Below are 18,298 nucleotides of genomic sequence, written 5' to 3'. Positions count from 1 at the left end.
AGTATAAAACAAAATTATAGTAAATTAATTTTAGTATAAAATTATTAATATAAATTAATTTTAACTCCTATTAGTACATTGAATTAAAATAACATATAAAAATGTACTTGTATTTATTAAATTTAATAACATATAAAATTTAATGACTTTAAATATTTTTTTATAATAGGAGTACATTTTTATATACTTTAAATACTTTATATAAAAATGTACTTATATTTATCATACAAAAATAAAGTGTTGTGCCAATATAATAACATTATAATATTTTAAATCAATTTTTTTCTAGGATTTTAGATTAAAAGCAGCACATGAAAAAACATTATTGGTATTTTAAAATTAACTTAATTAAAAAAGTTAGAACTGTATTTTTTAGGATTTATGTACATAATTAGGCTAATTTTTTTTAATATTGATCAAAGATGTGTGTTATACTATGTTATTTGGTTTCAGCAGTTTTACTCTACTATAATTTTTTTTTACTTTTCATAAGACACAAATCTAAAAAAATTTAAATTAATTTAAAAGAAAATATCATGACGTTTTATAAATTTTATGTACCATTACCAATCGATTGAAATTGGCAAAACATTCAACTTCATCATTGGATTACATTACCAATCGATTGAATTTGGCTAAAACTTCAATATCATCACTTTCCAATCGATTGTATTTGGCAAATCCATGTTGTTTTCGTGAATTCAATCGATTGAGTAACAACAACAATTCGATTGTTTTGAGGCATTCATTCGATTGGAAAGTATAAACAATCGATTGGTATAAGCTTTTTACCATCTACCTTACAACTTTCAATCGATGTTTTGTGATATAGTAAACCAATCGATTGAGTTATCATTCAATCGATTGTTTTGAAAAACCAATCGATTGAATTTCAAGAAAACACGATTTGGAAGCCATGGACGAACGTAACGAGATTAAAGTTAATTTTTTAATCAATTGGAATTATTAGGATGAATGGAGGATATAATTGGTTGTTTTTTGTATTTGATGTTAATAATATAATTGATAATTGATAAAATAATAATTTATAAAATAAAAAATTATTTTTATAATTAAATAAAATATATGGGGTTGATTTGTAATTAAAATTAGTTCAAGAACTACGTAGCAATTGATAAAAAAACTCTAAAAACATGTTTTCTACTTGGACCACTAAGTGGTCCAAAGGTTCCTGGACCACCGAATCCTATGCCCACACTTTATACTTATATGGTGTGTAGAATGAAAATAATACACATCTAAAAATAATATTTAAAAAATTAATTAAAACTGCCTAAATTTATTTTATTTAAAAATTTAAATAAATTATTTAAATTTATTTTTTATTTAAAACTTTAAATATTTTTATTATCTCACTAGCATAAACTTAAAAAATGAGAGTTCTAGAAGGACGGGGCGTCTATACATTTTGATCAACTTGAAATGCCACTGCATTCTGCATCTGGTTTTGCGTTCAATACCTCACAATAATTTATTTGATCAAGTAAGTGTATGTGTAAACATTCAATATTAACGGAAGAGAACGCCTTCTTTGAATTTCAATGCTTCCGAAATAGCAATGTTTGACAATGAGTCAGCACGTTCATAACTTCTCATACACACCATCCCATCCTCATTTCCCATTACCCCATTTTATGCCTATAAATAGAACCCACTCCTCTCTTCATCAATCACACACTACAAACCTAACCTCACTTATTACCATCTACTTCTCATTCCTTCCTTTAGCTTCTTAATTCACAAACATGGCCGTCTTCACATTCGAGGATGAAATCACCTCCACCGTGCCCCCCGCCAAGCTTTACAATGCTATGAAGGATGCCGACTCCCTCACCCCTAAGATTATTGATGACGTCAAGAGTGTTGAAATCGTCGAGGGAAACGGTGGTCCTGGAACCATCAAGAAACTCACCATTGTCGAGGGTCAGTAACAACTACTCAATTCATAGTAAACATAATACTATATATATGTGTGATAATTATGTGTTGTGAATTGTAATAATAATAATGATATATATATGCAGATGGAGAAACCAAGTTTATCTTGCACAAAGTGGAGGCAATAGATGAGGCTAACTATGCATACAACTACAGCGTGGTTGGAGGAGTGGCGCTGCCTCCCACGGCGGAGAAGATAACATTTGAGACAAAGCTGGTAGAAGGACCCAACGGAGGATCCATCGGGAAGCTGAGTGTGAAGTTCCACTCGAAAGGAGATGCAAAGCCAGAGGAGGAAGACATGAAGAAGGGTAAGGCCAAGGGTGAAGCTCTCTTCAAGGCTATTGAGGGTTACGTTTTGGCCAACCCTTCTCAATATTAGAACACTTTGCTTCATGTTCATAAGCACTTGTTTTCTTTTGAGCATGTTTGTGTGTGCGCATGCTTCAAGTCATTGGTTTTTTTCTATGTAATAAGAAAAATAAGTGTTGCTTTTCTTTGTTTTTTTGATGTAGCTTTGTCTGGGCTTCATAGTTCATATCAATCAAATTTAATATCAAAGAAATTTGAATGATTATTATGGTATACAAATATTATTTTAGTTTTTCTCAATAGCTTATTTACTTTCTAAGATAAAATATATTTTTTATTTTTAATATTTTTAAATTGTTTAAAATGATCTGTAATGTGTAATTTGATTAAATTTTATTGCTAAAAATTTAAAATAAATTTCACTTCTACTTCTCTCCTTAAATGACAACAAAAGGCAATAGCTGAATCAAGTTTCTTTCTTTACCAAAACAACTATATGGTAATTATAAAAGTAATAATAAAACATTATTATGAATTCTTAAGTAAAGTGAAATGGGGGTATAAAAATGATGAGAAAGGTAAAAGCTTTACCTTGAATTGGAGAAGAGCAATAAACGTTCAACTCTAAGACTGCATTTGATTTTAAAAATAATATAAAATAAAATATTGAAAGTAGGATATAAAGAATAGAAATATAAAAATTAATATTTTTATATTTTGTTTAGTAATAAATTAGAATGCATTATGAAAGTTTAATTTATTTTTATTTTTTTATTTAAAAATTTGAGAAGAAAAATATAATAATAAAAAATAGATAGAAACTTAGGTGATAATTTGACTGATTTGACTAAATTTTCATCTAACAGCTCTCAGATATCAATTTCACGTAAAGTCAAATTCACCTGAGTTTTCACCTAAAAAATATGATTATAAAAGCTAAAAAAATAATTAAAAAATAAAAAATAAGTTGTATCTTTTATTAATATTTTTATATTTTTTTTGTTAAAATAAATACGAAATATATTAACTCAATATTTCTGTTTATATCTCATTTACTAAATATAATTTTATGTCTTTATGTTTTTATTTCAGTATTCTGTACCTGTAAATAAACATAACCAAAATGAAGTAGAGTCAGTATTCGTTTGTTTTCACTTTTCAGAATCAAGAATGAGGATTTAAATGAGGGCAAAAGATTTGATGGATCTCTCGCAAATAATTCCATCTGATGGAACTATTTAAAGTATTTATAATATATTAATATAGTCTAATTTATTAAGGTGTAATTACTCCTGAGTAATAAGACTCTTTTTATTATTTGTAGACAAAGTATTTATTTGAGGGAGCCACTACAAAACTTCATTAGATGGAGTTGCTTAAATTATTTACAAAATGGTCTCTAACACATTATGATATATTTACTTGTGAATAACAACATTTATTATATTTCTAAAATAAACTCAAACATACTAAAGTCTTCAATCTTATTGGAAAACGCCCGTCCACAGTACCCCAGGCAGCCACTGGCAACAAGACCTTATTACCAGCAGAACAAACTTGAAAATTGATATGAAACACAATTTGTGATCAACCCTGTTCTCAATGATGTTACATAATATGATTAATTAAAATTTTATTTTAAGATAAAGTATAATTTGTCTTTATAGTTTATTAAAAATATTAAAAATATCTCTAAATTTTATTTTGTTTTAATTTTATCCTATACATTTTTTATTTGCATTAAATATATTCTTGATAGCTAATTTTTCAAAAAATTTACAATTAATTTAGCAATAATTTTACAAGAATAACCATTAATATTAACAAATCAGAGATAATTGTTATACATTATTGTTGAATTTATCCTAAATTTTTTAAAAATTTAATTGTCAAAAATATATTTAATACAAATTAAAAATTTTTAGGATAAAATTAAAACAAAATAAAATTTAAAAGTATTTTAAAAATTTTTGACAAATTTAAAAAAAAAACAAATATACTTTATCACATAATAAGAATGAAATTCAAACATATTTAACAAAATACTAGTGTTATTATTAAGCAAAAAATAGCTGACCCAAAGGGAAAAAAGATAATCAGATTGGACATCTACACAATGGAGTCAACATATCATAGAACTAGAAAAGGGACAAAAATAAAGTTAGGGGAGGAGAGGCAATCTCACATCTACCCAAATCAAGTTACAAGTATTAATACCTAATCAAAATGGAGGACAAATGATGAAAGAATAAGTAAAGGAAAAGTACGAGGAGTCAATGGAATATTTGTACAATGTGTATAATGGATGTTTATGGATTATTAAAAATATAATTATTAGTGTTACCTTTTCCCATCCGTTGAAGCTTTTGGGATGAGTGGTATCATGACATGATATTAAAGCGCTAGATTCGAAAAGTCAAGAATTTGATTTTTAGTGAATCCCAAAATCAATTTAAACTTTTGAGAAGATGTTTATTATCCCTCATAGTCGAATAGTTATTCTAGATAATATGAAAGATGTTCTAGTTATTCTAGATAGTATGAGAGATATTCATTAATACTCGGATGATTCTATTGTACACATTGTATAAATAATCCGTACAAATAATCCATTGTCTCTATAAGTAAATGGCCAGACCTGTTTATCTTTATTTCCAACCGAAGCAAGCCCTATGAAACAAGTCACATGCACAACATCAACATTGGAATATGGTTCACGGTATAGTATATACCTTTACTAATACTTTGCTAGGTACTTCTCACAAGAAGTCAGCTAGAACCATTACCAATAACGAGGATTGTTTAAAACCTAAACACATGTACACAACCTATAATATCAACAACGTGGAGATAATTTTCACTTAAATAAAATTTAATCAAAATCAAAATAAACTTAAGCAAATTATCTAGACTTGAACGTAATTTTTAAAGAGAATAATTTGAAATATTATCAGCAAACCAGCTGAATTAATGAATTATCAAAAGGGATATAATTCAAGTATAATGACAAAATGAAAAATTATTTTATAATTCAATATTTTTCAGAACTTACATAAAGAAAATGAGAAATTATTTGGTAAATTAACAGAGAAAAAGTTTTTGCTGACGAACCTAAATGATGTTGGCAAAAAATGCAAATAAACAACGAGAGCGCTGCTGTGAGCTACAGCGGCAACGGAGCCGAAAATCATAAGAAACCAATCAAAACGATCGGCGCAGGCGAAGAGGCGGAAGAAAGGCATGGCAGCTGGCAATGGCTCAACCTCTTCCGGCTCATCGATCTCCTCCCCCACCTCAATTTGCTGCGACGCCAAATCCCTACATAGAATTGAAACGACGTGAAAGAATTGGGATCTTTTTCTTCTTTATCTAGACGGAAAGGAGAACAACGAAGAACGATAAAGTTGTTGTTGGTGCGTGCTGCTACTGCGTGAAGACCGACGAAGAGAGAGTGCGGCTACGAGGAAGGGAGAAGGTGAGGATAGACTGTTGTTGTCCGGGTAGGGGGATCAGAGCTGACTGATGAGGTTGCTCTTTATTAGTAGACTGGCACTACAAAAAAAAGGCCTATGGTCACGGTAAAAAACCGTGACCATAGCTAGTGAAAAGGGTGACCATAGATCTATGGTCACGGTTTTGGACCTATGGTCACGGTTTTTTACCGTGACCTATTCCTTCGTGGCCATAGGTCTATGGTCACGGTTATAATTTTCAAATTCTGACACTTTAGGCCACGGTTTTTAACCGTGACCATAGGACAATCTATGGTCACGCATAAAAACCGTGACCATAGCCATATCTATGGTTACGATTTTGGCCGTGACCATAGCCTCTATGGTCACCCTTCCTTAAAACCGTGACTATAGCCTTATCTATGGTCACAGTTTTAGCCGTGGCCATAAACTCTATGGTCACCCCTCCTTAAAACCGTGACCATAGCCTTATCTATGGTCACGGTTTTTACCGTGACCATAGCTTCTATAGTCACCCTACCTTAAAACCGTGACCATAAAGATTAGATTTTGCAGAATTCTTCTTTTTGGTATGAATGGGTAAAGAGATTAGATTAAGGTTCACGAAAAACTAACTAATTTTTTAATGTATATAAAATTATGAATAATAAAATGTATTTTAGTTTTGATTTTTAAATTGGTTCAAATTTAAAATTATAAAATTAAAACTAATTGGACTAAATTAAAAGATTTAGAATAATTTTTGTCTAATATAAAAAAAAGGATATTTAAATCTTTTTATAATATTAAATAAAAATTATTTTTTATTTTTATTAAAATATAAAAATAATTTAATAAAAATATTAATATAATATATATTTTTAAAAAATAATAATTAATTATTGACGTAAAAAATATAATTTTTTACGTATCATGTTTTAATTTATCTATATTTTTATCGTACCGATACGTATAAATTTATTATCATACCGAAACAAATACCTTTTATTATTTGTAAGAACACCTTTATTGTACTTGCTTTCCCATTTCAAATTACACTTGGTCCAAATTTTCTAGAACCATCACTCTTCATTTCATGACCATAACCAAATTTCGGAGGCACTTGAACAGAAGAAAGATTACGTACGGAGTTATTGTTTAGAACATTTGCAATAGCCATGGGGACAATAGACAAAAGCAAGCTCATACCGACCTCAAGATGGAGAATGGGGATTCAAGCGGATCTCGGTCCTGCAATAAACCAAGGGAGAGAGAAATTTAATTATCTGTGAATTCCTAACCATAAAACAAGAGATTTATGTGGATCAATCTCAGGTTAGAATGTTTTTGGACAACTCTTCATCGTCTATTACGGCAATGATTCCTTGGCAGAGAATCAAATTCTGCTGCTATTTGAACTTCTTCGAATATATTGATATTACAATTTATCTTCAAAAATCAAGCTAAGGAAATTCTTATATCACATTATGGACTAAAAAAACTGTCGAGACTGAGAGAGAATCTGTTCGAACTCGTTTTTCTATCTCTGAACCAAAACTTTCATTTTATTCTGTGTCCACTCTTCATCTGAGTTAAATATTTCTTCATTTCTATACCTCGTTCCTTCATTATAGCACAGTAAATACTATAAAAAAAAGTGTATATGATGCATAAATTATTTTTATGATGTGTTATACATATTTTTAATAAGGAAAAGTATGAGGAGCCAATGGAATATTTGTACAATGTATACAATGGAGGTTTATGGAGTATTAAAAATATAACCATTAGTGTTACCTTTTTCCATCAGCTGAAACTTTTGAAATGAGTGGTATCATGACATGGTATTAGAGCGTTAGATTCGAAAAGTCAAGAGTTCGATCCTTGGTGAACCCAAAATGAATGCCTTGGTTCAGCAGAAATTACCTCTAGGGACCAGGCTTATGGACTTGTAGAGGATGTCTTAGTGAAGGTTGAAAGCCTTTACATCCCTACTAACTTCATAATCTTAAACACTGGGAAGGTTTCTAGCCACAACAAGAACTGTGATCAGAGACGGATGCACTATATAACTTGTGGGAGCAAGTGCCCCCACTAACATTTTGAAAAAGTATACCAAACTATATGTATAAATATATATATGCCCCCATTAAAATATTATACTTGTCCCTACATTTAAAAAAAATTACCTATTAAATTTTGTGTTAAAATATTTTAAAAATTTTGTTAACATATGCCATAAGAGTCAATTTTAAAAATACCATAAAAAAATGTTTGACAAAAAATTATTGATTTTTTTAAATTTTTAATATATTAATTATATTAAAAATTTAAAAATATTTTATTATTATACTCTAAACATGTTCTCTTAAGATATAAGTTAGCTAACTCTTTTTATATATATAATTTTTAGAATTAAGTTTTGATATATTATTAGTATAAAATAAATTTACACGTGTATCCAATTACTTAATGTCATATCATAAAAAAATTATTTTTTATATTAATCGTGTAAATGATTATCTAAAAGAACATATGTAATTAAACAACCATATAAAATATTTTATATCGTCAGTACATCAAAATTAAACTCTAATTTTTATCTAAAAGTATAAATAAAAATATTCATTAAATCAATTTAATAAAAATAAAACATTACTAGCAATAGCATTATAAATTAAGAATTTATTTAATTAAAATTTATATCCTTGAATTTTTTAACTCAATTTATTATTATTATTATTATTATTATGTAGTTAATTTATAAAAAATTGAATTAATAACTACGTTATTAGTTATTAATATATTAATATTGATAATTAATAAATAAAAAATTATTTAATATTTTATGTTATTTATTTTTATATGTTTTGATATGTTTATATGATTTTTTTGTTATTTTTATGTGCTATATATATATGCCCCCACGACCTAAAATTTCTGGATCCGTCACTGGCTGTGATTGATGTGGACAGAGGAGAGTTAATCTTTCAACTGAATGAGGACTACCTTGTATTTAAGGCTCAAGGATTTTCTTCTGTAAACATAGAGAAGAAGCATGAAAAGTTTCATCCAATTTTCTCCATACAGAGTCAAGCAGAGCCCCCACATTCAAACTCTAAGTTTGGTGTTGGGAGGCCACAAGCATGCTCTGAGTATCTGTAAAGCTCTGTAAGAGTTTACTGTCAAGCTATTGACATTAAAGAAGCGTTTATTGGGAGGCAACCCAATCTTATTTATCTATGTTAATTATTTTTTCATTTCATTTCCCATTGTTAGTTTTATGTTTTCTTTAGGTTGGTGATCATGTGGAGTCACAAAAACAGCTGCAGAATTAAAACGGAATCAAAAACAGCATCAAAAACAGCACACCCTGGAGGATATGCTTATTGGCGTTTAAACGCCAGTAAGAATAGCAGAATGGGCGTTTAACGCTCAGTCTGGCAGCATTCTAGGCATTAAACACCAGAATTGGCAGACAGACTGGTGTTTAACGCCAGAAAAGGGTGTCTGGCTGGCGTTAAACGCCAAAAAGGGACATCAGCCTGGCGTTTAACGCCAGGAAAGGGTGTATGGATGGCGTTAAACGCCAAAAAGGGGCATCAGTCTGGCGTTTAACGCCAGGAAAGGCAGCAGACTGGCGTTTAAATGCCAGAAAGGGCTGTCCAGGGGCGTTTAAAAGCCAGAAAGGTGCAGGGACCAAAATTTCTTGACACCTCAAGATTTGTGGACTCCACAGGATCTCCACCTACCCAACTCACTCTCTCTCCTTTTCACACCTTTCCATAACACTCTTCCCCAAATACCATTCACCTATCAAGTCCTACCCACTTCCCCATAATCTCTTCACCACTCACATCCATCTACTATTCCCCAAAAACCCATCATAATACCCCACCTACCTCACCATTCAAATTCAAAATATTTCTCTCCCAAACCCAACCCCTTCTTACACGAACTCCCTCTCTCTCTTGCCCTATAAATACCCCTCCTTACCACCTTCAATTTCACACATCATAAATACTTAAATCCCCCCATTGGCCGAATTCAAAACACCCCTCTATCTCCTCCATTCTTTCTTATTCTCCTCCTTTCTTTCTTCTTTTGCTCGAGGACGAGCAAACCTTTTAAGTTTGGTGTGGGATATTTTTCTGTTTTTCGTTTCTATGCTTTATGTTTTGTCTATGTTTGTGTTTTTATTACATGATCATTAGTGTCTAGTGTCTATGTCTTAAAGCTATGAATGATTCCATGAATCTCGCACCTTTCTTAAATGAAAAATATTTTTATTTGCAAAAGAACAAGAAGAGCATGAATTTCGAAATTTATCTTGAAATTAGTTTAATTATTTTGATGTGGTGTCAATACTTCTTGCTTTCTGAATGTATGCTTAAATAGTGCATGTTTTAAATTGGAATTAAGAAAAGTTGACTCTTGAAAGAATAATGAAAAAGGATACATGTTATTGGTGATCTGAAAAATCATAAAACTGATTCTTGAAGCAAGAAAAAGTAGTGAAAAGCAAAAACTTGTGAAAAAAAAGAGCAAGCATAAAAGCCAGTAACCCTTTAAACTAAAAGGCAAGGGTAAAGAGGATCCAAGGTTTTGAGCATCAGTGGATAGGAGGGCCCAAAAGGAATAAAATCCTGGCCTAAGCGGCTAAATCAAGATGTCTCTAACCATGTGCTTGTGTCATGAAGGTCCAAGCAAAAAGCTTGAGACTGAGTGGTAAAAGTCGTGATCCCAAGCAAAAGAGTGTGCTTAAGAACTCTGGGCACCTCTAACTAGAGACTCTAGCAAAGCTGAGTCACAATCTAAAAAGGTTCACCCAGTTATGTATCCGTGGCATTTATGTATCCGGTGGTAATACTGGAAAATAAAATGCTAAGGGTCACGTCCAAGACTCATAAAGTAGCTGTGTTCAAGAATAAAAAAGAACTTAACTAGAAAAATCAATAACATTATCTGTATTTTTGAGTTTCTAAAGAGGCCAACAATTCTGAACTCCAATGGATAGAGAAATGCCAAAACTATTCAGAGACAAAAAGCTACTAGTCCCGCTCATCTAATTAAAACTAATCTTCATTGATATTTTTGAAATTTATTGTATTTTATATTCTTTTTATCTTACTTTGTTTTTGGTTGCTTGGGGACAAGCAACAATTTAAGTTTGGTGTTGTGATGAGCGGATAATTTATACGCTTTTTGACATTATTTTTAGGTAGTTTTTAGTATGTTTTAGTTACTTTTTATTATATTTTTATTAGATTTTATGCAAAAATCACATTTCTGGATTTTACTATGATTTTGTGTATTTTTTTTATAATTTCAGGTATTTTCTGGCTGAAGTTGAGGGACCTGAGCAAAAATCTAATTCAGAGGCTGAGAAAGGATTACAGATGCTGTTGGATTCTGACCTCCCTGCACTCAAACGCGTTTTTCTGGAGCTACATAAGTTCAATTGGCGCATTCTCAAATGCGCTGGAAAGCTAACATCTTGGGCTTTCCGGCAATGTATAATAGTTCATACTTTTCCCGAGATTTGATGGCCCTAACTGGCGTTCAAACGCCAGCCAGAGACCCTTTTCTGGCGTAAAACACTGGAACTGGCACCAGAACTGGCGTTAAACGCTCAAACTGGCATCCAAGCTGGCGTTTAACTTTAGAAAAGGCCTATGCACGTGTAAAGCTCAATGCTCAGCCCAAGCACACACCAAGTGATTCCCGTAAGTGGATTTTTGCACTATCTGCACTTAGTTACTTATTTTCTGTAATCCTTAGTAACTAGTTTAGTATAAATAGCACTTTTTACTATTGTATTAGGGAGCTTATGCCATTTTTCACATTTTGAGAGGCTGGCCATTCGGCCATGCCTAAACCTTTTTCTCTTATGTATTTTCCAACGGTGGAGTTTCTACACCTCATAGATTAAGATGCGGAACTCTGCTGTTCTTCATGAATTAATGCAAGTACTATTGTTTCTCTTTCAATTCACGCTTACTTCTTCTCCAAGATATACTCTCGTACTTAATTCAGTTAAGTCAGAATGAAGGGGTGATCCGTGACAATCACCCACTATCTTCGTTACTCGCATAGCCAGATCCGCGTGCCTGACAACCACAAGCGGTCTACATGATGTTCAAAATAGTCATTGGACGACAGCCAGAGTATAGTCTCTTGGGTCTCTGATCCACGGATTTGACTTGCCTCTCATGACAACAGAGCATTCGAATCCATGAGATTAGAACCTTCATGGTAGAGGCTAGAACCAATTGGCAGCATTCCCGAGATTCAGAAAGTCTAAACCTTGTCTGTGGTATTCCGAGTAGGATCTGAGATAGGATGACTATGACGAGCTTCAAACTCACGAATGTTGGGCGCAGTGACAGTGTGCAAAGGATAGAAAGATCCTATTCCGACACAAGTGAGAACCGACAGATGATTAGCCGTGCGGTAGCTGTGCCTGGTATTTTTCATCCGAGACGAGAGATCCGACAGTTGATTAACCGTACAGAAACCGTACCTGGACCATTTTCACTGAGAGGATGGATGGTAGCCATTGACAACAGTGATCCACTAACACACAGCTTGCCATGGAAGGGAGCACGAATGATTGGATGAAGACAATAGGAAAGCAGAGGTTCAGATGCAACAAAGCATCTCCAAACGCTTATCTGAAATTCTCACTAATGAATTACATAAGTATATTTATTTTAATTTACGTTTTATTTATCTTTCAATTATCAAAACTCATAACCAATTGAATCCGCCTGACTAAGATTTACAGGATGATCATAGTTTGCTTCAAGCCGGCAACCCATTATACACATTGTACAAATAGTCCATTGTCTTCCTAATGGGATGCTTTTAGTAAATCTAAATTAGATCGATATCTAATAATCTGAAAGCGAAATCTACTCCTTTTGTGAATATCAGTTTTCAAACGTGAATACAAAATCTATTACTTGGTCAAAATGACAAAAGAAAAAATTGAGATACAAAGGAGATAATAAAATGCTTAAAACTAGAATTGCTTGAAACAAATTAAAAAAATTGAGTTCAAAAATAAAGAAAACAAATAAAACTTCTTCAATAAGATCAAAGGATTTTGAACTTCAAATACAAATGCAAAAATGTTAAAAGAAAAAAAAACTTCATATAAAAGTAAACTTGCAGAAAGAAAATTAAACGTACAAGAAAATTAAACATAATTATTTTCGCTATAACAATAGTGTGATAACCGTCTTTAACTGTTTTAATTATTGGCTTTTCCATTACTTCGATTATGAATCCTTATTTTTTATTTGCATCTTCAATCAAACTAGCTTACTCATCAATAATTTCTTTCGATCACTTTGAACACTCTCTTGATGTATTATGATAATAGAAATGATGTTTAACTAAAAAATTATGTATTTTATAATTTTTTTAAAAAACACAAATCTCTAGTAGTGATTTTGTTTTTTATATTCTGTTTTTAACAAATACAATTTGCACCATTGTTTTGTATTTAAAAAATAAAAAACCTAAAACACCCCACCTTTTAAAACCAATTCGAAAAAAAAAACAAAAAAGTAAAAACGCCCTCTACTGTTATTTTTAAAAGGGAAAGGAGAATTTTAAAGAAATACAGAAAATGAAAACTCAGTTATATTCGTGTGAAGTTGTTAGTTAAGAATTTTTAGATAATAATTTAGTTAAACATATTAAATTATCTAACGGTTTTTAACTAATCATTTCAGATGAAAATACTACATATAAATCTTCGCCAATACAAAATGCTTCTGACAATTTCTAGATACCTGAAAAATTAAAAAACATTTACAAATTGTCATTTTTTTTTGCTTTTCAGAAATTACCCCTTGTATTTTAGAAAATAGCAAAAGATTACGACTCTAAAAATTCACACATAAATAAATTTTTTTCTTAATATGAAATATGGGAGTTCTAGAAGGGCGTCTAGAAATCTTTCATCCAATTTAGATGCCATTGCATGTATTCTGTTTCTTGTTTTGCATCCGTTCAATACTTCATCACTATAATTTATTTCATCAAGTATGCGTAAACATTCAATATTAATGGAACAGAACGCCTTCTTTGAATTTGGAAGCTTCCGAATCGCCATCTTTGACAACGATTGATATATTCTTCAGCCACGTATCTATCTAAGTTCGAAAATGGGACAAAATAATGCTGATATTAAATCACTTCCATTGGCAATAGTATCTAAAAAGAAAAAAAATTATGTGAGAAATTAATTTTTTTTGGTATCAATTAATTAACACATTTTTACGATGAGCATTCAACCCTTAATCTTTGTTTATATATTATTTTGTTGCTGGTTAATTGTTAACTAAAAAAAATATTTTTTTAACAAAAAAAAATAATATTTAAATATATTAGATGTATATTAAAATCAATTATAATTATAAAATATATATTAAAAATACCTTAAATTACATATACATATATTTATACATAAATACATAAATAATAATTAAAACTCATCAAATAATTTAATAAATTTAATTAAATTATTATTTAATAATTTTTAATTATTAATTTTATATACAAGTGAGTTTTCAACTTTTAATATAAATATATATATAAATATATAAATAAACACTAAATTATGGGTAGAATAGTATTTATTAGTGGAAAATTAAAATAGAAAAAGACCCAACATAGGGGTCGCAGCAATGAGTCAGCACGTTCACATACACAATTACACACCATCCCATCCTCATTTCCCATTACCCCATTCTATGCCTATAAATAGAACTCACTCCTCTCTTCATCAACCACACACTACAAACCTAACCTCACTTCTTACCATCTACTTCTCATTCCTTCCCTAAGCTTCTTAATTCACAATCATGGCCGTCTTCACATTCGAGGATGAAATCACCTCCACCGTCCCCCCCGCCAAGCTTTACAATGCTATGAAGGATGCCGACTCCCTCACCCCTAAGATTATTGATGACGTCAAGAGTGTTGAAATCCTTGAGGGAAACGGTGGTCCTGGAACCATCAAGAAACTCACCATTGTCGAGGGTCAGTAACTATTCAATTCAGTATACATACATACTATATGTGCGATAATTATGTGTTGTGAGTTGTAATAATAATAATGATATAAATGCAGATGGAGAAACCAAGTTTATCTTGCACAAGGTGGAGGCAATAGATGAGGCTAACTATGCATACAACTACAGCGTGGTTGGAGGAGTGGCGCTGCCTCCCACGGCGGAGAAGATAACATTTGAGACAAAGCTGGTTGAAGGACCCAACGGAGGATCCATTGGGAAGCTGAGTGTGAAGTTCCACTCGAAAGGAGATGCAAAGCCAGAGGAGGAAGACATGAAGAAGGGTAAGGCCAAGGGTGAAGCTCTCTTCAAGGCTATTGAGGGTTACGTTTTGGCCAACCCTGCTCAATATTAAAACACTTTGCTCCATCTTGATACGCACTTGTTTTTTTAGACATGTTTGTGTGTACGCGCGCTTCAAGTAACTGTTTTTTTGTTCTATGCAATAAAAAAGTGTTGCCTTTTCTTATCTTTAGCTGCAGCTTTGTCTGAGCTTCATATCAATAAAATTTAGTATCAAAGAAATTTGTTAATTTGAATGATTATTATACTATCCAAATATCATTTTAGTATTTTAATTCGTAGTTTGTTTGCTTTAATTTTGATAGGAAAATATATATTTCTTAATTTTTTTTAAATTTTAAAAAAATTATCTCTAAAATTTAATTTGCTTCAGTTTAATTTCTAACATTTGAAAAATTTTTCACTTATGTCCCACTCTTTATTTTTGTTTTTAATTTTAACCTTATCCAAACTAATCCTAATGTTAACTCTAATCTAAAATAATTTCTAATCCAATCTTAACTTTAAATCCCTAATTCCATATTTCTTCAACCCTTTACCTTACTTCTCCTACTGTATATATCATTGCCAACTCTACTGCCACAACCCTTATTTTAGGAGTGTTCATGGACAAGTAGTAAAACCGGATTTGATGTGACTCAGATTCGGTCCAAAATATATATATCAGATCTATTTGTTAGGCCAAAATCGATCTTAAATCCGATGAAACCTAAATATTTTCGGGCCACAATTATATCGGATAAAAATCGAGTAAAAACTGGGATGTTAATATTACATTACTTTGATATCTTCTTGTAAGCTAGCACGTGAAAATATTCAAATTTTTAAGAACCATTATTTGACATGGAAAAATTCACTTAGAAAAATATAACAAGAACCAATCATTCTCTAAAATTAAAGCATAACCACAATCAATACTAATATTGTCTAACAACACCAAATATTTAAATTAATACAAATAACACAATATTATGTATTAGTCTAGAGTCTTATGCATTTTGAACGTAAAAAATTAACTTATAGTCTTATAATAACTAATAACACAAAATATTAAGGTTTACAATACTTTAATTCTACATAAGAATAATCATCATCCATTACTAATAACACAAAATATTAATTGTGTATGATGACCGGACTACCGGATCGGACTTTGATGATTCGAACTATAGCCTGGACCCGACTTAAAACAATGATCGGGTCTTTTTTTGGGATCCTTATTCGACCATAAATCTATTAAAATCACACTAAATTAACTCTTAAAATATTTGGGACTGAACTGAATCTTCAAATCGAATCAGACCATGCACACTCCTACCTCATTTTATCATTATCATAGTCAGTAATGGCGGAGAACGAACGCAGAGAGAAGGACGAGTTAGAATATAAACTGTAAACGCAGAGTAGTATTATATATGTATTATAATCTTCCCACAGGCGACGCTAGTAATAATAACGATGATGATGTGATTGATTTTCTGTATTTTTTTTCTATTAAATTGATATATCACACTAAAGTGGTCCATCAACGTTGAATTAAAAAAAGGCGAATGCTAATAGATGTTAACTTTTTTCTATATATATAGATAAATAGGTGTCGAAATTTTAGAATGTTGTGGCATGTAAATTGTTACAATTGATGTATTTCAAAAGTTATACTCACGAATTCTGTTAGGAAATTAATGAAATAAGTATATAATGTGTAGGATGGATTGATTTTTTGGCTTAATATAAATAAAAAATGCAAAATTATTCACATTTATTCATGTTTATTTTTGAGATAACTACCACCATATAATTAGTAATCTTAATTTTTTCTCAATCACTCTTTTTTCCGTTACGGTGACATTTCAAACCAATTCCTTCACATACAATGTTGAACATCTCACCGTCTCTTCCAATGAAACTCTGATCAGCGTTGAGCATCTTTTACCGTTAGCTTCCGTCGCGTGTCTTCCGCCCACCAGACTCTAGCGGCTCACCCTTGGTCACAGGGATGCCGGCGGTTCAACCGAAGCTGCACCATCCAGATTAAAATTCTTGTATAAAATCACACACAATAAGCCATGACAATTTTAAATAACCATCTGCGTATAAGAAAAAGTAATCAGCTGCTATTGTATAGGTTCGAATATTCAGGATAAATTATTACTAATTTATCAAACACAATACATCCATACTATCCAAAATAACCGTTCGAATATCAGAAATAATAAACATTTGATATCCTATTGAATCGAACATCTAATTTAAAATACTTGAAACTGATCACACGACGACGGGAACACACGATGGGTAGGTGGTGCTGGACGAGAGCCTATGCGGACGACGATGCCGGTGGGAGGAGAGTCCGACGACGGGCGGTGACCGATGGAAATGTAGTTTCCGACGAGAAACGGAGATGATGGAGATGGTACCATATTGAGCAAGTGATGTCTTTGTTATGATTCTATAACGGACTCTAATTCTATTTTGTTTCAAAATTCAAATTAGAATAATTTTAAAATTAATTAATTGCTCATAATTTAATTTTAATTTAAAATTAATTCCATTATATACATTGTACGGCACATATATTGACTCTCTATCTTCCTCCACCCTCACACATTTATATATATATATATATATAGTAATAAGACCCACACATTTTTAAAGCTTTATTTTTTTTAGCCTCATATTTAACTTTGTTTATTGTTAATCTATCTGCTAACAAAAAAATAACCACTAAAATTAGTAGAAAAAATAAATGTTTTTAAATATATTTATTTTTTTACTGTCGTTATTTTTTATTTGTTTAGTAATTAATTAATAAAAACATTCCTCTAAACAAATTCACTTGGTAAAAGCACAAATTTTTTTTTAAAATAATGAATCACTCTTAAAAGTTATATAATTTCTAAAAAAAATAGCTAATTAAATTAATGAATCACTCTTAAAAATTTCTAAGATAAGGAGTATAAAGCGAAAAAATTTTTATAATAATAAAAATTTAAAAATATTAAAAATATTAAAAAAACAAAATCTAAAAATAAATCAAATTGATAAGTATCAATTTATATGAATTGTATCCTTTAAGTAAATTGAATTCAATTGATTCAATTTACTATTTTAAACGCATGAAACCGTAAATCGAAATCATGTTATTCGATCTACATGGAGGAAACGTAACTACTTATTTTGAATTAT

General features: G+C 30.8%; 2 protein-coding genes across 2 annotated transcripts; both read left to right on the top strand.

Annotated features, from left to right (window-relative positions):
* The first annotated feature begins 1,674 nt into the window (after positions 1-1,674).
* On the top strand, positions 1,675-2,536 carry LOC130934932 (pathogenesis-related protein 2-like). Its single transcript, XM_057864473.1, has 2 exons — positions 1,675-1,944; positions 2,046-2,536. Exons 1-2 carry the CDS (start codon positions 1,767-1,769, stop codon positions 2,339-2,341), a joined length of 474 nt encoding a protein of 157 aa, XP_057720456.1. The 5' UTR covers positions 1,675-1,766; the 3' UTR covers positions 2,342-2,536.
* An 11,973-nt stretch (positions 2,537-14,509) lies between these two features.
* LOC130957158 (pathogenesis-related protein 2-like) lies at positions 14,510-15,342 on the top strand. Its single transcript, XM_057884276.1, has 2 exons — positions 14,510-14,777; positions 14,869-15,342. Exons 1-2 carry the CDS (start codon positions 14,600-14,602, stop codon positions 15,162-15,164), a joined length of 474 nt encoding a protein of 157 aa, XP_057740259.1. The 5' UTR covers positions 14,510-14,599; the 3' UTR covers positions 15,165-15,342.
* Positions 15,343-18,298: the final 2,956 nt, after the last annotated feature.

The sequence above is a fragment of the Arachis stenosperma genome, chromosome 1, assembly GCF_014773155.1.
Source record: "Arachis stenosperma cultivar V10309 chromosome 1, arast.V10309.gnm1.PFL2, whole genome shotgun sequence".
NCBI lineage: Eukaryota > Viridiplantae > Streptophyta > Magnoliopsida > Fabales > Fabaceae > Arachis > Arachis stenosperma.
The sequence above is the reverse complement of the archived record's forward strand: the minus strand, read 5'-3'. Positions and strand labels throughout refer to the sequence as shown.

Bases quoted from the DNA above. Each gene is read 5' to 3' on its own strand.
- LOC130934932 (XM_057864473.1), top strand. From the start codon at position 1,767: ATGGCCGTCTTCACATTCGAGGATGAAATCACCTCCACCGTGCCCCCC. The intron at 1,945-2,045 runs GTCAGTAACAAC...ATATATATGCAG, and splicing joins GAAACTCACCATTGTCGAGG to ATGGAGAAACCAAGTTTATC.
- LOC130957158 (XM_057884276.1), top strand. From the start codon at position 14,600: ATGGCCGTCTTCACATTCGAGGATGAAATCACCTCCACCGTCCCCCCC. The intron at 14,778-14,868 runs GTCAGTAACTAT...ATATAAATGCAG, and splicing joins GAAACTCACCATTGTCGAGG to ATGGAGAAACCAAGTTTATC.